This window comes from Myotis daubentonii, chromosome 8 (genome assembly GCF_963259705.1).
Source record: "Myotis daubentonii chromosome 8, mMyoDau2.1, whole genome shotgun sequence".
NCBI classification, from domain to species: Eukaryota; Metazoa; Chordata; class Mammalia; order Chiroptera; family Vespertilionidae; genus Myotis; species Myotis daubentonii.
The window spans coordinates 93,870,154-93,892,191 of record NC_081847.1 but is presented as its reverse complement, the minus strand read 5'-3'; the positions used below and the strand labels follow the sequence as shown (position 1 = coordinate 93,892,191).

The 22,038-nt window shown below is 56.7% G+C and overlaps 1 protein-coding gene and 1 non-coding gene across 6 annotated transcripts in view; one reads left to right on the top strand and one right to left on the bottom strand.

The window, feature by feature from the left end:
- Positions 1 to 220: 220 nt before the first annotated feature.
- KCTD1 (potassium channel tetramerization domain containing 1) overlaps positions 221 to 22,038 on the bottom strand; it is a 67,855-nt gene continuing 46,037 nt past the window's right edge. For 3 of the 5 annotated variants that reach the window (XM_059707431.1, XM_059707427.1, XM_059707432.1), the window contains exons 3-5: positions 14,117 to 14,261; positions 2,961 to 3,266; positions 221 to 1,107 (exon numbers count right to left, since the gene is read on the bottom strand). In XM_059707431.1, coding sequence (XP_059563414.1) covers positions 949 to 1,107; positions 2,961 to 3,266; positions 14,117 to 14,261 — 610 coding nt within the window. In that variant the 3' untranslated portion in view covers positions 221 to 948. Of the gene's footprint in view, positions 1,108 to 2,960; positions 3,267 to 11,710; positions 11,790 to 14,116; positions 14,262 to 22,038 lie in introns of those variants that run through there. The other 2 variants (XR_009454217.1, XM_059707429.1) reach the window with 2 other exon arrangements.
- Positions 5,662 to 5,793, top strand: LOC132240400 (small Cajal body-specific RNA 14). Its single transcript, XR_009454310.1, has one exon. It is a non-coding gene; the product is annotated as a small Cajal body-specific RNA 14 (non-coding RNA).

Sequence of the window (22,038 nt, the reverse complement as noted above, 5' to 3'; positions counted from 1 at the left end):
GATCAGCTGCCTCCTGCACGCCCCCCACTGGGTTATGTGGATCGAGCCCACAACCTGCCCGGGAATTGAACCCTGACCTCCTGGTTCATAGGTCGACGCTCAACCACTGAGCCACGCTGGCTGGGCGAGGCCTCTTTCTGATGCTCAACACAGAACATTTAGAAAAGGAAAATGTCATTTTAATATGGCTTCACCCCAACAGGTGTGTTTCACACAGACCTTCTTTTTTAAACAGAGTTTATTGTATTTCATACATTATAAAATTTGAAAAACCGTAGGAAAGCAGCAGACTCAAACCGGTGCGACTCTAACAAGTAATAATTCTGGCCCCTTTGCGAAACGGATCGGCTGAAAAACCCAGTAACGCCCCATCCGCGAGGCGGACCAGCAGGGCGACTTCTGCATAAACCGCACGTGAGTCTCGCGGCTGACACCCCCGAGCGCACGTGCTCCCCGCTTTCCTGAGCCCCGCCCGGCCCGCCCGAGGCACCTCCAGCTGCAAAGGAATGGAGGCAAGGTGTGTTGTGGTTAAAAAAAAAAAAAGAAAAGGAAGAAGGAGGATAAAGAGAGAGGAAGGAAAAGCCGGTGATGGCGGTGGCGGGCAGCTGGGAGAGGCGCCCGGCCATGGCTTGTTCCCCGTCAGACCCGGGGGCCCAGGACCCCGCGGCCATCACAGCACCAACCGCAGCTCCCACTTCGTGTTTTGCGTTTCCTACCTTCTGACAGATATATATATATTTATATATTTTCACGCCTTGAGGGCATCACCTATTCCAATGGTTCCCGTGTGAGTACAGGTGTGGTCTCTACTGGATATAAATGTGTCTCTGAGTCGCCGTTCGGTCCGCGACGTGGGTGGCTGTCCCGACGGCACGCGCGGCCCCGCTCCTGGGGCGCGAGCGGTCGGGTGTGTGGGTCTGTTTCCTTTCTGCATAGAAACGGGTCCGCTCAGTCCAGAGGCTCCTGCTTTATCCGGATGACGGAGGGCCCGCGGGGCGTCCGCCGCAGCTCGCGCCGCAGCACGTACTCGCTGAACTGGGACGAGTCCACGCCGCCGCCGCAGGAGCCCACGACCTCGAAGCCCCGCTGCTGCAGCCGCTCCAGAACCTGCGGGCGGCGAGACGAGATGGCGTGAGCGGGGCAGGCCCTCGGCCACCAAGAACTGCCCTCCCCCTCCCCCCCCCCCCGTGCGAGGTCATGTGCAGCCTGGCCAAGCCCCCCAGCCCCGACGTCTCAGATGTCCCTTTACGCGTTAGCGTCCCACCTGCCAAGCTCAGGTCGTCATCACAACCTCCTGGCGGAATGGGTGGGGGGAGCCTGTGGTATAGATGAGAAAACTGAGGCTCGACTGGCCGGTTTGGCTCGGTGGATAGAGCGTCGGCCTGAGGACGGAAGGGTCCCAGGTTCGATTCCGGTCAAGGGCACAGGCCCAGGTTGTGGGCTCAATCCTCAGTGGGGGGTGGGCAGGAGGCAGCCGATCAATGATTCTTTCTCATCATGGATGTACCTATCTCTCTCTCCCTCTTCCTTCCTCTCTGAAATCAATAAAAATATATTTTTTAAAAAAACAACAAAAACTGAGGCTCTCGGTGAGTGATGGGATTGGGTTTCCAATTCGCATCTGTTGGTCTCAAACCCCGTTTCTTTGAAACGTGTGCCACACCTTTCCTGGGGGGGGGGGGAGCTCACATTTCAGTTCATTTGCCACTGAAATATATTCCATGAGATGAAGGACAGGCACGTCGGTGAATTATCTGGATTTATCAGCCGCGATTCACCCTGCCTCCCTCCCTCCTGACTGCCCTGTTCACGCTCCCGAGCCTGGCGGACACGGCCCAGCCGGGAAGACCGATGTCCTTCTGAGGCAGAACCAACTGCAGGCAGCTGGGGTTTCCCGACAGGCTGTCACGCGTGTGGCCTCAGAGCAGGGGTGCTGCCTGTGTGCACGCAGGGGGCCGTCGCGGGTAACGGTGACATGTCTGCGCACAGGCCCCAGATAAGGAAATCCCGAGTCTCACGAACACACGCCCCCCAGCCCGTCCTGGGAGGATCGGATCCTAATGCCAGAGGAACCCCTGGGTTTGCCTCGGCCTGTCCGACACCCCGGTGCTGGCAACTCGGGGCTCCACAGCTCAGGGAGGCCCCGGCCAGGGCTGCCGCCGCCTGTTCCCCCGGAGTCTGGACTTGATCACCTCCTCCAGGCCCCGGAGGTGAGCAAACCCCTTCGATGCCATCCGAAGGCAAGACGCCTCCGGCATAGCTTCACACCGAGGTCCGGCTCGAGGGGTTTTGAGTAAGGCGACATGCTAGGACGTAACTTTCAAGACGGGATCAATGTAAAGTGAGCCCTTATGTTTTTTAAATTATGATTCCTCGGGGCCCCTCCTCTGCATGGGCTCTACGCTGCTCTCTTGCGAAGCAGCTCCCAGGGGGATTAGAAGCGGGACGTGCGCGCTCACACCCGGCTCCACGTGCTGGCGGATGACAGGAAAGTCCTCCTGAGACGACCCGCGCGACCCGCTTCTGGACCACAGTCCCCGCGCACACGCAGCACGCCAGGCACGCAGGGCCCGGAGGGCGGGACTCTCCCCAAGTCCACGTCCAGGTGCTGTGGGGGCAGGTGACAGAGGCGAGGGACAGCTCCCTCTAAGGCAGCGGTTCTCAGCCTTCCTACTGCCGCGACCCTTTAATACAGCTCCTCATGTTGTGGTGACCCCCAATTTCATTGTTACAAATTGAACATAATGAAAGCATAGTGATTAATCACAAAACCAGTATGTAATTATATAGGTGTTTTCCGATGGTCTTAGGTGACCGCCGAGAAAGGGTCGTTTGATCCCTAAAGGGGTCGTGTCCCACAGGTTGAGAACCGCTGCTCTAAGGGGAGGCCCCACGTGCAGGCAGGGTGAGTGCTGGCACTAAGGCGGCGCCCCCCCCCCCCCCCCGGGGACCACACGTACCTGCACGGAGTTGAGGTGGCAGTAGCCGTTCAGCGGGAACCGGATGACGTGCGTGGAGTCGTGGTTCCAGCCCGCGTTGACCGAGTTGCACATCACGTCGCCGATCTCGGGGAACACCTCCTCGATCAGGGACTTGTCCCCGCTGAGCGTGATCCTCTCGCCGAGGTCGGGGGCCACCCGCACCACGAGGCACTCGCAGGGCCTGGAGAAGCGGCCCGTCTCCCTGTCCTGCTTCCACCTGTCCATCTCCAGCAGCATGGGCTGCAGCTGGAAGTACTTGGCCTCTTCGTACAACAAGGTGTAGTCCTGGGGGACACAACACACACATGTCACACGCAGAGCACACGCATGTCACACGCAGAGCACACACATCACACGCAGAGCCCACGCCAGGGACCGGAAACGGCCCCTCGCAGGAGCCGAGCTTTCCACCTGCTGCCTCAATAATGAAATCTGGGGGAACGTGTCACCCCTCGCGCATCTGCATTCGCGCGTCTGTCCATCCGTCCGTCCGTCCGTCCGTCCGTCAGTGACTAGAAAGGAGCGGAGTGTCAGGGACCCGGGGGCCCTCGTCTAAGGCTTCATACGAACGCAGGCCGATGGGCCCCACGGCCCAGGGACTTGGGGGTCCTTCCTGTTCCCATTTTACAGATGAGAAAACCGGGGTGCTAACAGTGGGATTCACTCAAGACTTTCTCTCTTGGTAGAGGCGCGTTTTTGAGAATTTAGTCCGACGCTGGCGGGAACCCCCTCTCACCCGCTGGGAGACAGCTGTGCCCTGGGCCCTCTGGCGGCCTCAGCGCTCTCTGCAGGGCAGCCGGGGGCCGGGCGGTGGTGCCAGGGGGTGGGCGCCTGGGGGCGCGCTGCTCTCACCACACCTGGGTGCTGATCTGTGATGGGGGGGAGGCTGACTCACTGCCCTCGGCCAGGACGGGTGCTGCCCTCACCATGGGAGAGGCAGACATGGGCCTGGTCGCAGGACAGGGGGCGTCTGCAGGCCTGGCTGTGGCTGCTTCTCTCCTGCCCCAAACCACCTGCTGACTTAGAACAGAAACCCAGCCAGCAGGTGTGAACACACACACCAGCCATGGGAGGGAGAGCCAGGCCGGAGGGAGGCCGAGGCAGGGAGTGTTGTCAACAGGTCCACACTGTGTCTGCCCGTAGCCAGGCCACCAGCGCTGGGCGTGAGGTCAGCCAGCACTTGTCCAGGCACGTCGGTCGGCCAGGGCACTGATCACAGACACAGGCAGGTCGGCCCCGGTCCCCAGGCTGGGCTGGCGGGTGCCTGTGCCCACAGGGGGGCATTGCCCGGGGCCTCTGCCTTCCGCCTGGACAGGACGGGGGTTGGGGGGGGGGCGAGGATGGCCGCTGCCCCCGGAGGGCTGTGTGACCAGGCGCTCGGCTGCCTCTTGCCGGTGGAGCCGTGTCCAGAGGAAACACGTGGAAAGAGGAGAAAGTGCCGAGGCCTCCGGCCGGGTCACTGTCTGTGGAGAAACCTGGGCCTGTGGAGGGTGCTCCCGCCACACTCATCGCCGAAACGGCGGCTTTCGCTCTCTCTTCTCAGCTCCGTGACGGGCCTTGGCTCCCCAGGAGCTGCCCACACCTGCCATCTCCACTCCCGTCCTCACCCACTCAGCCTCCTGGCCCCCGGCTGACCATCTCCACTCCCGTCCTCACCCACGCAGCCTCCTGGCCCCCGGCTGACCATCTCCACCCCCGTCCTCACCCGCGCAGCCTCCTGGCCCCCGGCTGACCATCTCCACCCCCGTCCTCACCCACGCAGCCTCCTGGCCCCCCGCTGACCATCTCCACCCCCGTCCTCACCCACGCAGCCTCCTGGCCCCCCGCTGACCATCTCCACCCCCGTCCTCACCCACACGCAGCCTCCTGGCCCCCCGCTGACCATCTCCACCCCCGTCCTCACCCACACGCAGCCTCCTGGCCCCCCGCTGACCATCTCCACCCCCGTCCTCACCCACGCAGCCTCCTGGCCCCCCGCTGACCATCTCCACCCCCGTCCTCACCCACACGCAGCCTCCTGGCCCCCCGCTGACCATCTCCACCCCCGTCCTCACCCACGCAGCCTCCTGGCCCCCACTGACCATCTCCACCCCCCCCCCCACAAACCCCCCTCCCCCATCCTGCTCCTGCGCAGCCTCCTGGCCCCGGAGATGCTGTCCGGCTGGAGGACTTGGGAACTAGGCTGAGGTGTGGCCACGCTCAGACGGGGACGGGGCGCACTGAGGCCCCCGGCACAGCCTGAGCGTGGGAAGGGGAGCCCGCATTCCTCCTGGGGCCCCCACAGCTGGCCTTGCTGTCCCGAAGGACCCCGCTGGGAGATGGGACCCCGAGACTTTCCTTCTTATGGAGAGGAGGGCGGCCAAGGAGCTGAGCCGCACAAGCCGGGAAGCGAGCCGCTGGGCTGCCTGCCCTCGTCCGGGACTTAACCACACGTTTCAGCACCAGGAAGGCGTGGCGTCCGCGAACGCGTGAGTCTCCCTCGAGCCCTGAGGCCCCTCATCTCGGAGGTGCTCAGGTCCGCCTCCGGACCAGTCCTGACCCAGGGGAACCCCTGCCAACCTCGCTGGGTGGCCCCCACTCGCCCCGGATGAGCGCTCCCAGGGCCGGGGCTCCTACCCGACCGGGCACAGCACCGACGGAGCCCTGCGTGTGGGGTTTTCCTTAAAATGACCCGGGTGTTGTGACTGTCCTGGTATTGATTGCATTTGTTGGCTGTACAGTGCAACCATAGGCAGTCACACACATCAAACATGGTTCCTGCCGACAGGATCTGTATAGTTATCAGATTTCCTGTGCGATGGCTCCACACATGTAAAAAAACAAAACAAAACAAAACAAAAAAACAAAATGACCCGGGTGTCCCTGTGGCTCCCACGTATTTGTTCGCACTTTTCCCTCTGGGTTCAGGGATCTTAACCTTTGGCCTGTTAACCCTTCACCCTCTGAAGACACTGTTCCGTCTCCCATGTTCGGGTGGAAATGCCATCTTCTCGGCCCCTCCCGTTTGCCATGACGCGGAAGCTCTCCCACATCTGGCGTGCACTCGGCCTCGCCAACACGCTTCCCACACGCAAACCAGCACCGCCGTGGTCAGCGAGGGCCCATGCGCCCTGCTCGGCTGGCACTCTCCCCACGACCACGCAGCCCGTGTGAGCCCCTGTGGCCGCTGCAGCGACTCACTCATCACCTCACAGGCCTAGAAGCCAGGAGTCCCAAACGGGCCACTGCCCGGCCGGGGTGGCTTAGGGGTTGGGCATGGACCTAGGAACGTGGAGGTCCCGGTTCGACTCCCGGTCGGGGCACACGCCCGGGTTGTGGGCTCCATCCCCAGTGGAGGGGCGTGCAGGAGGCAGCTGATCAGTGATTCTCTCTCGTCATTGATGTTTCTCTCTCTCCTTTCTTCTCTGAAATCAATAAAAATATATTTAAAGTTAAAAAAAAAAGATAAAATAAAACGGGTCACGAGGCTGCGTCTGTCCTAGAAGCTGGGGGAATCCATTTCCTCGCCGGCTCCAGCTCCCAGGGCTGCTCCACGGGGCGGTGGCCCTGCCTCCCTCCTGCCTCCGCCTGTTGTCGCTTCTCTTCCCTGCTCCACCCTCCCGCCTCCTCCTCCCTCACACAACCCTCTGAGGACACTGGGTCGGCCTGGGTTATCGGGGCCATCTCCCATCTCAACATCCTGAATCGCAGCTGCGAAGGCCCTCTGGCCACGCACGCTGACGCGGTCACACCTCCAGGCACGAGGTCACGGCCAGCCCCGGGGCCACCCTCCCGCCGCCCACACAGCACAGGCGCCACGCGGAGCTCACGGTGACAGCGACACTTTCCCACGAGAGCTGGTCCGGAGCCAAGTCGTCCTCAGTCAGCACTGGCAGAACTTTAAATCCTCCATCACTTATCCCTTTACTTTAAAAACGGATTTTGAATTTCAGCGGCCAGGCAACCTCCTCTCTCTCAGCTGCCTGCGCGGGTCCGAACTCGCTCGGGAGGGAGCACTGGGGGGATGGGGCTTCCCCGGTGTCGGGGCCTCCCTCTCAGGCCGGGGCCGGGGAGCTGGGTGCCTGGTCCTGCGGGATCATTGCCGGAAGCGCTGATGTCAGGGCCACGCACGGGGCTGGCTCAGGCGGGCGCTAGGGAGGAGATGAAGCCTGGGTTCCGGCTGCTCACACAGTGACACACCTGCCGTGCTCAGCGCCTGCAGCCGTGACCGTGACCGCGGCCCCTGCAGGGCCGGGAAGTGCTGTGAGCTTGGGGGGGACTCCGGGGCCAGGCGGGAGGCCGTGTCCACATGGCCCCACGGGTCTCGTGGACCGTCATGCTCTGCCTCCCGCGTAAGGCAGTGAAGCTGCGTCCGCCCCGTGCCCAGGGGTCTGTGTCCACCACAATGCCCCCGCCTACCGCTTTCCAGCAAACCCAGAGGCAGCGAGGCGACAGGACGCGCTGACCGAGTCTTCTCCACCCCCTTCTCCTCGGGGGTCACAGCAGGGGAACTGGGTGACACAGGATTGCTCTATTATTTCTTTTTAAATATGTTTTCTTAAAAACATTTTATTGATATTTTACAGAGAGGAAGGGAGAGGGATAGAGAGCTGGAAGCATCGATGAGAGAGAAACATTGATCAGCTGCCTCCTGCACACCCCCTACTGGGTGTGTGCCCGCAACCAAGGTACATGCCCTTGACCAGAATTGAACTTGGGGCCTTTTAGTCTAAAGGCCGGTGCTCTATCCACTGAGCCAAACTGGTTAGGGCTAAATATGTTTTTATAAAATATACTTTTATTGATTTCAGAGAGGGAGAGGGACAGAGAGAGAGAAGCATCCATGATGAGAGGGAATCATGGATCCGCTGCCTCCTGCACGCCCCACACTGGGGATGGAGCCCACAACCCGGGCCTGTGCCCTGACCAGGAACCGAACTGTGACCTCCTGGTTCATAGGCTGACGCTCAACCACTGAGCACACTGGCCGGGCATCTTATTTCTTACGCCCGCATGAGAATCTGCAATGATCTCATAATTTAAAATTTAACTTAAGAAGGTGTCTCCTGCTCTCAGCAAGGAGAGTGTATGCGAGGACATGAGGGGGGAGAAGGGGGAGGACTAAAGCGAGTCGCTGGGCCTGGCGCTGGGGAAGGGGGTGAGGGCTGGACGGACTCAGGGTGGATCTGGAAGGGGCTATGGACAGCCTCACGGGTGGGTCAGACGTGGTGGGTGAAGAAGAGGGGAGTGCAGAGCGACCCCCTCCTGCCTGCAGCCGGCGGGTGGGCCGCACCCTTTCCCGAGAGGAGATGGAGGGGCGCAGGCCCACGGCGGGGGCAGGGGTGGCCCGAGTTCAAGGAGCCAATGAACTCTGTGAACCAGCATCTGAAATGCAATCCCCTTAAAACAGGACTGAAAGTGACCTTCCCTCCATCACCGCTCCCACCGCCAGGGCCTCCTCCCGGAAAGCATGAGAGTGGCCGCCCCCTGGCTCCCCCCCCCCCCACACACCTTCACCCCTTTCCCTACGCACCCAGGGGCTCTCCCACAGGCAGGCGGCCCAGAGCTGGTCGGGAGGGCCTGCCGGCCGCCAGGGTTGACTCGGGGGGCTGAGGTCCTGCCCGGGCAGCAGGCCCTCCTGCGCCGCCCCCAGTGTGGGACTCGGTGCACCCCCACGCGGGCCGGGCTGCGGCTGGAGGCGCCACCTGAGCGAGTGTGTGCAGCCGCCCCCCGCCCTGCAGCTGGCCAAACCCAGGATGGGTCTGGAAGGTGCTCTGGGCAGGCAGCTCTCCCTGCGGTGGGGTGGGGGTGGGGGTGGGCGTGGGGGTGGGGGGCTGAGCAGGTGTGTCCTGGGTTTAGATGGGGGTGGGTGGGGGTAGGGGTGGGGGGCTGGAGGCAGAAGACTGCGCTGTGGCCTCTGCGTGAGCCGCCTGCCTGGGGCGGGCGGGGCGGGAGGGCAGCGGGAGGGTCTGCTATTGGCAGGAGGAAGCGCGCAGTCCAGGGCAGATTCTCTTTGAAAACCTCCCAGGAAGGCGCGTGGCAGAAACAGGCTCCGCACACGTTTTCCTTCCTGAGTTGGGAGAGATCGTCACTGAGGAAGCAGCGACCGGAACCCGGGAGAATGTTCTAGAACCAGCTTCATGTCTAAATTTTGCAGTCGTGCTGAGCGCGCCGCACCGAGGCCCTGGCACTGCCATCGAGCGCGGCAGCCGGTGTCGCGTCCCCCGGCCCATTCCGGGCTGAGGGTCTGCCCGTGCGGCCGCAGTGACCACTCCCACTTTCTGCCCAGTGGACAGAGCTGTTTCCATTAAGTCAATGTGCCCATGACATAGCTCTGCCACACTCTTCCGTTCGGCTAATCATCCCTGGCACCTGCCCTGTGCCAGCATCCTGAAGGAGCCGGCTGGCGTGGCTCAGGGGTTGAGCGTCGGCCTATGAATGTTGATTCCCGGTCACGGGTTTGATTCCTGGTCAGGGCACACGCCCGGGTTGCGGGCTCGATCCCCAGTGAGGGGCGTGCAGAAGGCAGCCGATCCGTGATTCTCTCTATCTCCCTTCCTCTCTGAAACCAATAAATACATATATATATATTTTAAAATCCTGAAGGAGAGGATGGATGAGAGGTCTGAACTCCTTGTTAATTTGGGGTCTAGATCTTTTTATGTCTTCACACACACACACACACACACACACTTTTTACATAAATAGGAACATACTATACATATTTTGAACTTAATGTTTTCACTGCACGATAAAATTTTGGTGGTCTTTGCCCTCACACAACACCAGATATAGAGCGACCACATTCTTTTAAGTGAGTCTAAGGTACGGGCGCCCTGTCATGTTCTAACCGCCTGCCACTGTAGAGCCTTTTAGTCGTGTCCAGCTGTTACTACTGCAAGCGACATCTCTGCACATGTATGCGAACATTTCCACACGACACATGAATAGACATGGAACTGGGAAACCAAAGAGTAGGAATGTTTGAAAATTTATAAATTACTGCTGAATTGCCCACCAAAAAAGTGGTTAACTTCCACGCCCACCCACACTGTGAATTTCCCAAAGATTCTATATTATCAATTAAAAACATTTTTTTTTCTTTTGCCAATATGATGGATAAGAAGAGGCATCTCACGTAAGTTTTATTTCCCTGGTACTAGCAAGATTGAACGTCGTTCCAAGTGTTTACGGGCAACCGCTACTTCTTTCTTTAGGAAACTCCCGCTGGGTCCTAACGTGTCCTCCTCGGGTTGTGGGGATGTTCCCCACAGGTTTTGGGAGCTCCTCTAGGGTAGATATTGATCTTCTGTCGCAGGTACCTCTCCTCTGACCCTTCTCCGTTATTAATACACTCGAGGCCCGAGGCCCGAAATTCATGCAAGGGCCTGGGCCCCCGCTGCGGTGGCTTTGTCCGGAAGGAAGGACGTCCGGAAGGATGTCTGGTCTAATTAGCATACGACGCTTTTATTAGTATAGATAGCATCTTTAATTAAAAAAATGTAAAGGATACCGTCTGGGTATTGAGTCTTACTTAGGTAGGCCCTCTCTGCCTCAACATTATACTCTTAGAAATTCCTTTATATTTTTTCTTATACTTTTATAGCTTTAATTTTTATGCCTATTTCTAGAATATTTGTGAGCTTATTTTACGAGCTAGGGCCCTGGCTTTACATTTTTTCTTTTTTAAAATATATATATATATATTTTTTTTTACAGAGAGGAAGGGAGAGGGATAGAGAGTTAGAAACATCGATGAGAGAGAAACATCCATCAGCTGCCTCCTGCACACCCCCCACTGAAGATGTGCCTGCAACCAAGGTACATGCCCTTGACCGGAATCGAACCTGGGACCCCTGAGTCCACAGGCCGACGCTCTATCCACTGAGCCAAACCGGTCAGGGCTACATTTTTTTCAAATGTCTTGATGCCAATTGTCTCAGTGCCAATCACCGATGATTCCTTTCTTTTCCCACTTTTACAGCGGGTCACACTCTTATATACGCCCCCCACCCCCTCCTCTCTGGCCCCTGCTCTCCATGAAGGTAACGGTAAGGTTCAGCCCAGTCGGATCACTCTTTAAGGGCGACAGCTCTCTGCTATGTCTGAGTCTGGGAGAATGCACCCCCACTGCCCATGACTACCGCCACTGTTACCACTCACAGTAATTCATTTAGCTATTCTTCTTTTCCTTTGTAGTCTTTACCCAACGATATGTTCTTATTGAGTTTTAGAGAGAAAGGGGGGAGGGGGAGGGAGAGAGAGAGAGAGAGAGAGAGAGAGAGAGAGAGAGAGGAAACATTGATGTGAGAGGAAAAAATATCCATCGGTTGCCTCCTGAACCCAACTGGGATGAAACCACAACCTTTTGATGTGCAGGACGATGCTCCAACTAACGGAGCCACCTGGCCAGGGCCATTTAGCTATTCTTTTCTCCCTTTAATTCTTTATTGTTGAAAGTATTACATGTGTCTCCTTTCTCCCACTGACCTCTCCCCGGCCGCGCCGCCCCCCAGCACATGCCCTCGCCCTCGCCCTCGCCCCTCTGTGTCCATTGGTTCGCTCATCTGCATGCATCCAAGTCCTTTGGTTGGTCTCTTACCCCTTTATTTATAAATGGATCCAATTTCTTTTTTAAAATGTCTGTGACTAAATGGGGCTGCGTTGAGCATGCAGAGGAATGGGGGGGCTTGGACACCCTCCCAGCATCGAGGCTCCCCACCCAGGGGCGCGGCCGCCCCTTCGCTCACCCAGCTCTTCCTCCGCACCCGTGGGTAGAGGTTTGTCCTTCTCTCAGTCAGGCTTTGCGTTGTCTTGTTGGGTTTACTCCTGGGTGTTACAGTTTGGTTGTTAATGTGAGGGGTATGTTTTTCCATTCTATCTTATGGTTGGTTCTTGCTATGCTATAGGAAAGCTATTGATTGCAATATATTGATCCTGATTTTAGATGGCTAATGAGTTCTTTTTTTAAAAAAATACATTTTATCGATTTTTTACAGAGAGGAAGGGAGAGAGATAGAGAGCCAGAAACATCGATGAGAGAGAAACACCGATCAGCTGCCTCCTGCACATCTCCCACTGGGGATATGCCCGCAACCCAGGCACATGCCCCCGACTGGAATCGAACCTGGAACCCCTCAGTCCACAGGCCGACGCTCTATCCACTGAACCAAACCGGCCTCGGCGAGTTCTTTATTAGTTCTAGTTGTATTTAGTTGATTCTTTTTTAAAAATATATTTTTAATTGTTCATTGCCGGGAGCCGGTCCATCCTTGCTGTTTCAAGGGACCTGGCATATATGGCATACTGTTCTTAATATGTTTGCTCACCTTCTTGGCACTATGTGTTTTAACCAAGGTCACCTCTCTGAGAGAGGTTGTTTCCCCAGGCAGGGATTTTCCCCTGAAGTTAGGGAGGGAATAAAACCCCTTAACTAAGTGCCAGGCGGGTAATTAATCACTTTAACTATGAACAATCATGCTTAAGCTACATAATCTTTACTCCCTGGAATGGAGATAAGAAACGCCCTAACCTTTGGAATAGAGATTGATAGGATTGGAATCAACTGGTATAAATACAGATGTAACAAGACAACAGGACACAGAACCTACACAGAACCTAGACACAGAATCTAGAGACAGAACCTAGCGAGAGAACATGGCAAAAGATCCTGGACAGAAACTGGCCACAGAACCTGGAGACAGAACCTAGTGAGAGAACCTGGCTGAAGAACCTAGAGACGGAACCTGGCTACAGAACCTGAATAGAACATGGCAAGAGGACCTGACTAGAACCTGGTGACTGAACCTGGTTGGAGAACCTGGACAGAACCTAGCGAGGGAACATGGCTACAGAACCTGGCTGGAGAACCTGGAGAACCTGGCTGGAGAACCTAGCGAGAGAACATGGACACAGAACCTGGCTGGAGATCCTAACCAGAACTTGGCTGGAGATCCTAACCAGAACTTGGCTGGAGATCCTGGCTAGAGATCCTGGTTAGGCTGCTGATCAACTGAACGCTGTCTTCGTGTCATTCCTTCTTCGCAGACTCCGTCTACACCTTTGGGGACCTCTGGACCTGCTGGGGTTAGACCCCAGCAGTTGATAGTATTACAGATATCTCCCATTTCCCCCCCATCCCCCCTCCTCTCAGCCCCTCCCTCACCCCCAGGTCTTCACTACCCTATTGCCCGTGCGCATGGGCTATGCGTGTAAGTAGATGCGTTCTTTGGTTTATCCCTCCTCGCCCCACACAAGTACAGACAGTCCTTGGGTTACGTCGGACTCGACATACGTCGTTTCGTGGTTACATCGCCATCTCCCATTTATTTATATATATATAAAAGTTCTGTCATTTCGACGTATGTACATATGTGCTGTATGTTTTTTTATTATCTATTTACCACAAGTAAAGGTCAGGAGTTGTTATCTTTCTTTTAAATTGTTTTTCCTGTTTCACTCCATGACTGCTGTGCATGTGCCCCATGCGGGTGACGTAGGTGCTTATGGAGGTGCGTTCCGACTGGCGGCGAAAATCGCGTTACGTCGCCGTAGGAACGGGTCTCCCAGGTCACCCGAGGACCTACTGTACTTAGTTGAGTCCCTAGAACCTTCCATTTAGAGAAACATGAACGCTGCCTCTGATGACACTGGTGTCTATTCCCTTCCAGGGAACACTTCCTGTCTGCTCTGCTAATCTAGTCCCACTGCCTGTGGCTGCCGGCGTCACGTGGGACTCGCTGTGACACTCGGTCCTGACCTCACAGCGGGCGATTCTGAAACGCTGCTGCCAAGTGCAGCGTCTCCTTCAAGTTTCTGGGAGACAAAGTCTCTATCGCACCAGGGAGCTCTCTGCTCTTCTGCCTCATTACGACGCCAGCAATAAGGCACGGGCTTAGCCGACGTACTGCCAACGGGTTCAGCGAGGTGGAACGGAGCTCTCTGTGTAACGAGCGGCCCCCTCTTGGTCACGTAAATCCTAACACCCCAAGGCCACGCGCTCTGTTTAACGAGGAACGTAGGATGAGGTCAGAGGCTCCGGTGCCATCCGAGCTGGTCTACATGTAAACACGTGGCACGAGCAAGACCTGGGGAGGGGGAGTACACGCGAAGAAACCACGCACGTGTGCCATTGGCAATTAACACGAATCCCTCACCTTGAAATCATCAGGAAGGAGGAGTTTTGATGTTCGTAGAAAATTCAAGATATATCTGAACATCTGTCCGTCTCTGTCAATGAAATAGTGCTGTTTGAGGCTGTCCAGCACGATGGGCTCTGTCCCGTCAAAGAGTCTTCCGATTCTGTGGCAGGAGAGAGGGAACACGAAGACAGTTAGCACCGCTGCTCGGCCCTGACCCTGCGTCATGCCCCAGGCGGCAGCTTGGAGGCGGCAGGCAAGACAAGGGCCCCTGGCGCGGCCGGGGCTCTGTGCGGAGCCTGTCCCTGCTGGACAAACACCGCAGGACAGGCTTTCACACGAGCCCCAGGCTCTGCAGGTCGGTTCTGTCATTCCCGGGCGCTTCCCTGTAAAGACGAGGTTCCTGACGTGGTGGCTATGGCTGTGCTGTCCCTGTGACGAAGGCCGAGCCTGTCCTCCCGTGGTCCTTAAACAACCTTCTCTGCTACTTAAAAATGCTAGTGTTGCTCGGCCGGCGTGGCTCAGGGTTGAGCGTCGACCTATGAACCAGGAGGTCAGGGTTTGATTCCCGGTCAGGGCACAGGCCCAGGTTGTGGGCTCGATCCCCACTAGGGGATTCTCTCTCATCATTGATGTCTCTACCTCTCTTTCGCTCTCCCTTCCTCTCTGAAATCTCTCTCTATAAAAGCCTAAGTGACTGTCTGACCAGTAGCTATGATGCGCACTGACCACCAGGGGGCAGATGCTCAACGCAGGAGCTGCCGAGCTGCTGTCACTTGGCAGCTGCGGTTCTCGGGTGACGCACCTGGAACCAGAGAGGAGGGAGCCCGACTCCGGGGTGCGTCACCCAAGAACCGCCCTCTCGCAATCCGGGACCCCTCAGGGGATGTCGGAGAGCCGGTTTCAGCCTGATCCTCACAGGCCAGGCCGAGGGACCCACCAGTGCACAAATCTGTGCACCGGGCCTCCAGTCAATAATAAAAACATATTTTTAAAAAAATGCTCGTGTTCCAAACGGTCTTATAAATGAAATCTGTCTTCTGAGCTGCCCCCACCCATGAATCTCACACTTTCCCAAAATAAAGCACTGCCTCCCTGCTAACATCTCCATTTAATTATAAAAAAGAATAACGGAACATATCACTCCTCTAGGAGAATGTTTCCCATTAACAACATGGAGTCTAATTTCTTAGGTCTCAGCAAAAATCGTTTGTCACAGCCAGGCATCATATAAACAATACAGAGTTGACCACCCAAAAAATATGACCCAAAAATACATTAGACCACCCCAAAAATATGACCTAGTTCTCGAACACCAGAGGCTCTGGGTAGTTTTTAAAGACAGGAACCCATACCCTGTTTTTCCCACGTACGGAGTAAACGTTCGAACAGTGTGCTACCGTTACAGCGTTTTGCATTCGTTACCTTTAACCCTGTAAGGGAGGCAGAACCTGGAGATTCCTGTATATTTAGGGAACAGGAGGTGGTCACATCCACACTGTGAGCCAGCGAGGGCCTGGCCAATGACCCACAAGTGCCCTCTATCAACAAGCAGATTCCACTCCAGCAATCACTGCTACAAAAGGGGCGTGTGGGCAGGCAAATGGCTCCTTTTTTTTTTTTTAAACGAAAAGCTTGTATGAAGCTCAGATCTTTAATTCTGAATATCATTTTACTGCTTTAAAGATGATTTTCAAATCCCCCACGTTCGCATCCTATGCCGGAAGGGGACCGCTGTGAGGGAAAGCCAACGGCTCCACCCTCTTCACATACAACAGGCACATGGGAAAGGAAGGCGCAGGAATGTCTGTTTCAATAAAGATCTGAGGTCATCAGAACACTCAGGTGCTCCTCGAAAGTAGGAAACGCAAAGGAGAAAGCGACACATTATGGTCGGGTCCCGTTTCTAAAGCTTCTTCTCAGCTAATGAGTTTCGCCCGCCTTTCCATGGCCTGAGGCGAGTCACAGGGTGCGGATTGCAACCATCCTAGGGTCCTGCAGTGCGTCCTCCCTGGCCATTCATTTCTCACGACCACGTCCATCCAATAGGAGGCCCCCCCCACACAGGCAGGGACACTCAGTCACTCAGCCACTGATTTATAGAGTTCCCAGGATGGGAAAGAATGGAACTGGCCTGCCTGTTATTAAAACATCGACACGTCACTGGGAATAACATAAATTCACACTTGACAGGGGGTGAGAAGGAAGCTGTATTTATTAAATGCTTTCCAGATACCTCGCGCCGGCCTCAGCACTTTAGAGAGGTCACAACCCATGATCCTCCTCTTAAAGATGAAGAAACAGGCTCCAAACGATGAGTAACTCGCCCAACGAGTTGAGTCACATGGGGGATGAGCGCTCGGTTTGACCTGAAGGGGCCGCCCGACACGACTGGGATGAAGAGGGTCACCACCGCCCATTGAGAGCTTTGGGTCTCGTGTGCTCACGTCTCGCTTACATTAGTTCAGCCAGAGCTCTACCCTGGAACCCGTGGGTGCGTAAGGATTATTTTTGTGGCCTGAAAAAAATTAGCATCGATGATTGCAAATCACTTTCGTGAAGAGATTTAAAAAGTAAGTATTTTATTCCTAAATAAACCTTACGCTTTTTATACTTACAGGCTCATTCCCAAATCTAGGCTTGGCCGCACACCACGAGTGGCTCCTAAATCCCCCCGCAGGGAAAAGGAAAGGGGTGACTGAGTGGGGAGTGAACGCAGCTCCGCCAGTTACTCGCTGGACTCTGGGTGAAATACATTCTCTGCCTCCATTTCTGTTATCAAATTGCCCGTTTCTTCTATCAAATCACACTAACTTTTCTTGGTAAAAATATCAACTAGAGCCATGGCATGTCAAAAGAGTACAGCTATAGCCCGATCGGTGTAGCTCAGCGGTTGAACGTCAACCTATGAACCAGAAGGTCATGGCTCCATTCCAGGTCGGGGCACATGCCCGGGTTGCGGGCATGATCCCCAGTAGGGGGGGTGCAGGAGGCAGCCCATCAATGATTCTCTCTCTCTCCCTCTCTAAAATCAATAAAAATGTACTTTAAAAAATACACGAACAGATAACGAAATATAGTTCTTGCTTTTAAATATTAATAGTTATTGACTACTCTTGTTTATGGGGCAAATAATGCGGAACCAGATTTCGAGGAAATTAAGCTCCTGTGGGTGGAAATGAAGTTGGCCCCCAGGATGGCGCCCTGCTCTGTGTTGAAGAACGGCTCTTAATGAAATGGAATGAGAGAGGGCAGCGGGGGCCTGTTTACCTGGCTCGCTGTGAGTGGGTCGCTAAGCATTCAGCGGTTTGACGTGTTCATTCGCATAGACCTGGCTTCTCTCCTGGACTGTGGCTCAGGCCCTTGAGTTTCCCTCTCTTGTTTATTGTGTGTCGTTCGGTTACCGATTCATTCTTTGTGCCGACGCTCCCTGAGCCTGGCCGTGCCTGAACTCGGGGCGCATGGGGATAAGCCACCCTCCTCGCTGTCCTGGCAGCTATGTCCATGGGGTGGGAACTCAGACCGAGGGCCGAGTGGCGGAGTGTCCCTGGGTGTGGAGGGAGCCACGGGGGACAGGAAGTGCACCCCGCTCCATCTGGGGGAGGCGGGGAAGAAAGAGGAAGCTCCCTGGAGGCCTGAAGGACGCAGAGGCGGCCAAGTCCTCGCTGTAAAAGAGAAAGAACTCCTACCGTTCCCAAGGGCACGGAGGGACCGAGAGCAACACCCGGAGCACAGCAAACCCGTCCGAGGAGGACGAGCATCGCAGGATCACTCAGAGGTGGGACGAAGGAACAGCAGAAACTGACGGACAACAACAGATTCAGAGACACCAAAGCACGGACAGGCTGTCAGCCCTCAGAGGGAAGGCGGGGGGGGGGGGGGGGGGGTGGGCTCAACCAGTGAACTTGTCTGCACGTGTGCAGCACCCACAGACACACAACAGGGTGGGGAAGGGTGGTGAAGGCCTGGGCGGGGGGCGGGGCAGGCTGGAGAGGTCGATGGGGGGAAGGGGACACATGTAATACCTTCAACAGTAAAGATTAAAAAAGGAGAAGTTGGCCAGGCCCAGCGGTGGGCGGGAAGGTTAGGTGAGAAGGGGAGGGCAGGTGATGGCTCTCTGCTGGGGGCAGGCTCAGGTCAAGGGGCAAGGACTTGGTTTCGTGGCCACAGGACGGCGATGTCCAGGGAAGGAAGCGTTTGGGAGTGAGGGACCTGAACCAGCGCCTCTGAACCCGCCCGCGCAGGCACAGGCAGCGGCGGCTCTTCCACCCCGTGCGCTCCGGTGTGTGGGCCGGGCGCTCTGGTGTGTGGGCCGGGCGCTCCGGTGTGTGGGCCGGGCGCTCCGGTGGCGTGGGCCGTGAGCTCCGGTGGTGTGGGCCGTGCGCTCCGGTGGCGTGGGCCGGGCGCTCCGGTGGCGTGGGCCGTGAGCTCCGGTGGCGTGGGCCGTGAGCTCCGGTGGCGTGGGCCGTGAGCTCCGGTGGTGTGGGCCGGGCGCTTGCACAGCGGTGGTTCCTGACCCGGCTTCGCGGTGGGACCACCGGAGCCTGTAGGAAACCCCGCTGCCCGCGGCCGGGCACTCTGAGTGCGGGGGGCGGGTGGGGGGGCAGGTGTGTCTGCACGTCCCTCAAAGCCCCCAAGGACGCCCCGAGAGCCGAGCTGAGACGGTGCGGATGAGGGTGAGCAGAGACGGAAGGAGCAGCACGTCACCCTCGTGAGATGCTGCCGGGGGTCACTGTCGCCCCGACTGTCACAGCGCCTCCTCTCACACAGCCGCCTCCGTTCCCATGCGCGGGGGGGGGGGGGGGGGCCTGGAGGGGTGGGGGGCCCTGCCGGGGGGGGGGCGGGCGGGGGGCCGGGAAGGCAGTGCCAAAGGCAGACAGGGGTCAGGTGGAAAGGGCGGGACCGGCTCCGGGCCAGGCGAGCCCGCTCCTCCTCCGTCTCTGGGTTTGTCGCCCTGGACGATGGTCCGGACTCGAGGCAAAGATTGAATTTAGTTCCTGGTCCACATTTATTTTGCTCAAGCATCTCAGAGGCACTTCCACGTGACCTCTTCAGCGATACTTTTCGGGGTTATTTTTAAATTAAGTGATAAAAGCGACACCCGCTCACTGTTGGAAATCGCTTCAGTGGAGGATGAAGAAACCGCAAAACAGACACAGTCTGCCACGAGCCCACCGACCAGGAGGCGTGACTTTAAAAAACCCATTTAAAGAGTATTTTCCTGTTGAGTAATTTTGTTGACAGAAGTAGCTGTAGCTTCATACCTTTTTTCCGACGAACTAAGCCAAGTTAGGAGATTCCCAATTACATATCTGTCCTAACATCTGAAACCTGAATGGGGTAGAGGAATGGGTGAGGGTGTGTGTGTGTGTGCACGTGTGTGTGAGCGTGTGTGTGCACATGTGTGTGCACGTGTGTGTGAGCACGTGTGTGAGTGAGAGGTGTGAGAGCTGGACTTAGGGAGGAGGAGCTATGGATGGAGGTGACCGCACTGTGACCCATGGGACCATCCCTCCTTCCTGCTGGGGTGGGTGAGGAAGGACACACAGTGGGTGGGTGCAGAGGGAATGTGAGTTCATACTGAGACTGTTTGAAACATGGGGGCTCCACGGCGTACTCTCTCTATGTGCATGTGTGCATGTGTGTGTGGGGCATGTTGTGTGTGTACATGTGTGTGCACGAATGTGTGGCATGTGTGCGTGGGGCATGTTGTGTGTGTACATGTGTGTGTACGCATGTGTGGCATGTTGTGTGTGTGTGTGTACATGTACATTGTTAATCCTCACCTGAGGAGGTTATTGTTTCCATTCATTTCTAGAGACAGGGGAAGGGAGGGGAAGAGACAGGAACACCGACCAGGAGCCTGCGACCGAGGTGCACACCCCTGACCGGAATTGAACCCAAGATCCTTCCGTCTGCGGGCTGACGCTCTAACCACTGGCTAGGGCCATATTTGTATATACTTTCCAGTGCTCATAGCTCCTTATTTTTAAAAAATCCTCACCCAAAGGTAAGTTTTTATTGATTTTAGAGAGAACGAGAGAGAGGGAGGGAGAGAGAGAGGAACATTGATTGGCTGCCTCCCATACGTGCCTGGACTGGGATTGAACCCACAACCCAAGTATGTGCCCTGATTGGGAATTGAACCTGCAACCTCCAACCAGCCGGGCCCCATGGCCAGGCTGCATATTATTTTAATGCAACAAAATAAAAAGAAAGCACCCGTCTACTCACTGTTTTAAACGTCTGAATGATCACAAACAGCATTTAGTTTGCTTAAAGTGTTATCACTTTTTTAAAAAGCCTAGGAATGATTCTTTATAGTTTCCACTCTTGGGAAGTTTCATCTATATTTTGTGAACACAGACAGAAATTAATTCAGAGCTTGTTGTAGAAATGGATAGAAGTAATTTATGGGGAGGGAGAGAATACCTTCTGAGTGAAAACAAACAGAACAAATGAGATCTCCTGGTGGGAAGGAATGCTCTCAGCGCTTCTCCCTGGGGCAGCATCACGTCCTCAAACGATCCCTGAACCAAAGGAAGCAGGGAGAGCCCAGCCGGTTCCGCTCCGTGGATAGAGCGCCGGCCTGCGGACTGAAGGGTCCCGGGTTCGAGTCCCGGTCAAGGGCACTTGTGTAGGTTGCAGGCTCGATCCCCAGTGTGGGGCGTGCAGGAGGCAGCTGAGCCATGATTCTCTCTCATCATTGATGTTTCTATCTCTCTCTCCCTCTTCCTTCCTCTCTGAAATCAATCAATCAATCAATCAATCAATCAATCCATCTTTTAAAAAAGAAGAGAGAAAGGCAGGTTCAAACGATGAGAAAAGGTCTGAGAGCAGAAACGGCCCCAGAACTTGGCATTTTGGAGAGCTGATCGCCGCCGGTGACACCGATGGCTGGAGGGGGTGGGGGTGGCGGTTCCCCAGGGCCACCAGGGCCTCTCATCCTCCAGGAATCCCAGGGGTCCTCCCAGGACTCTGGCTGGAAACACTGTCTAAATGAGAGTTTCACTGTTTACTATGAACACTGTGTTATTACAATCAGCCCGATTTTCCCCAAACCACCCTGGTTTGCAGAAGTCGGCTGTTCACTTCTGCATCTGGTGACTGTCCACGTGGCCGGGTATCTGCCAGGCCTCCTACGAGGAGCACGACACAGTCCCCTGGGAGCCACAGCAGGACAGAGCAGAAGGGCCGAGCCGGCCTGGGGCAAGCAGGGGAGGCTTCCTGCAGGAGGCGGCGCCGGTGCCCGCGCTGGGCTTCACCGATCAATCAATCGATTGCCAGGTGTGAGGGGAGGGCACGGGGCGGGGAGAAGGGATTTCAGGCAGGAGAGCTCCGATGGGTGAGGCGGGACAGCGGAGAGCGCCTCTGAGCCTCTGAAAGCGCCGAGGGAAGCCGGGTCCGCAAGGGCGGCCTCATTCACCAGCGCGCGGGGACGGATGGCGCTCTGAGCGTGTCTGAGAGACCCCGGCACATCGGCTCTAAACTCCGGGCCCGGGTCTGAACCCCGGCTCTAGGGTGATGTCGTCTGAGAAGTGGGGACATTCTTAGGAGGAACACACGACTGTCCGAGAGGAGCCACACCGGCTGGGTGTTTGCCACGTCGCGACACGGCGCTGGGTCTCCACATCCCCACCAGGTCAACGCCCTGACCCCCCTGCAGAGGGGACAGCGCCGCCAGGGAACCAGCCGAGGCCAGAGTCCCCCCCTCAGGGCGGGGCTGAGCCAGCGACTCCCCTGCCCCTGGGGGAGCCGTGCCGCCTGTGCCCCCGGGTGATGCTGACAGGCCCGCCCTTCAGAGCGCGCCAGGCCCAGCCGGGGCTCCCTGCACATGACCTCCTGCAGGGCACGGGGGTGGGGGGGGCATGGGGTGGGGCAGGCTCCTAAGGCAGCTAGTCCCGCCCCTGGTGGGGGAGCGCCTGCCTGGAGCTCACGGC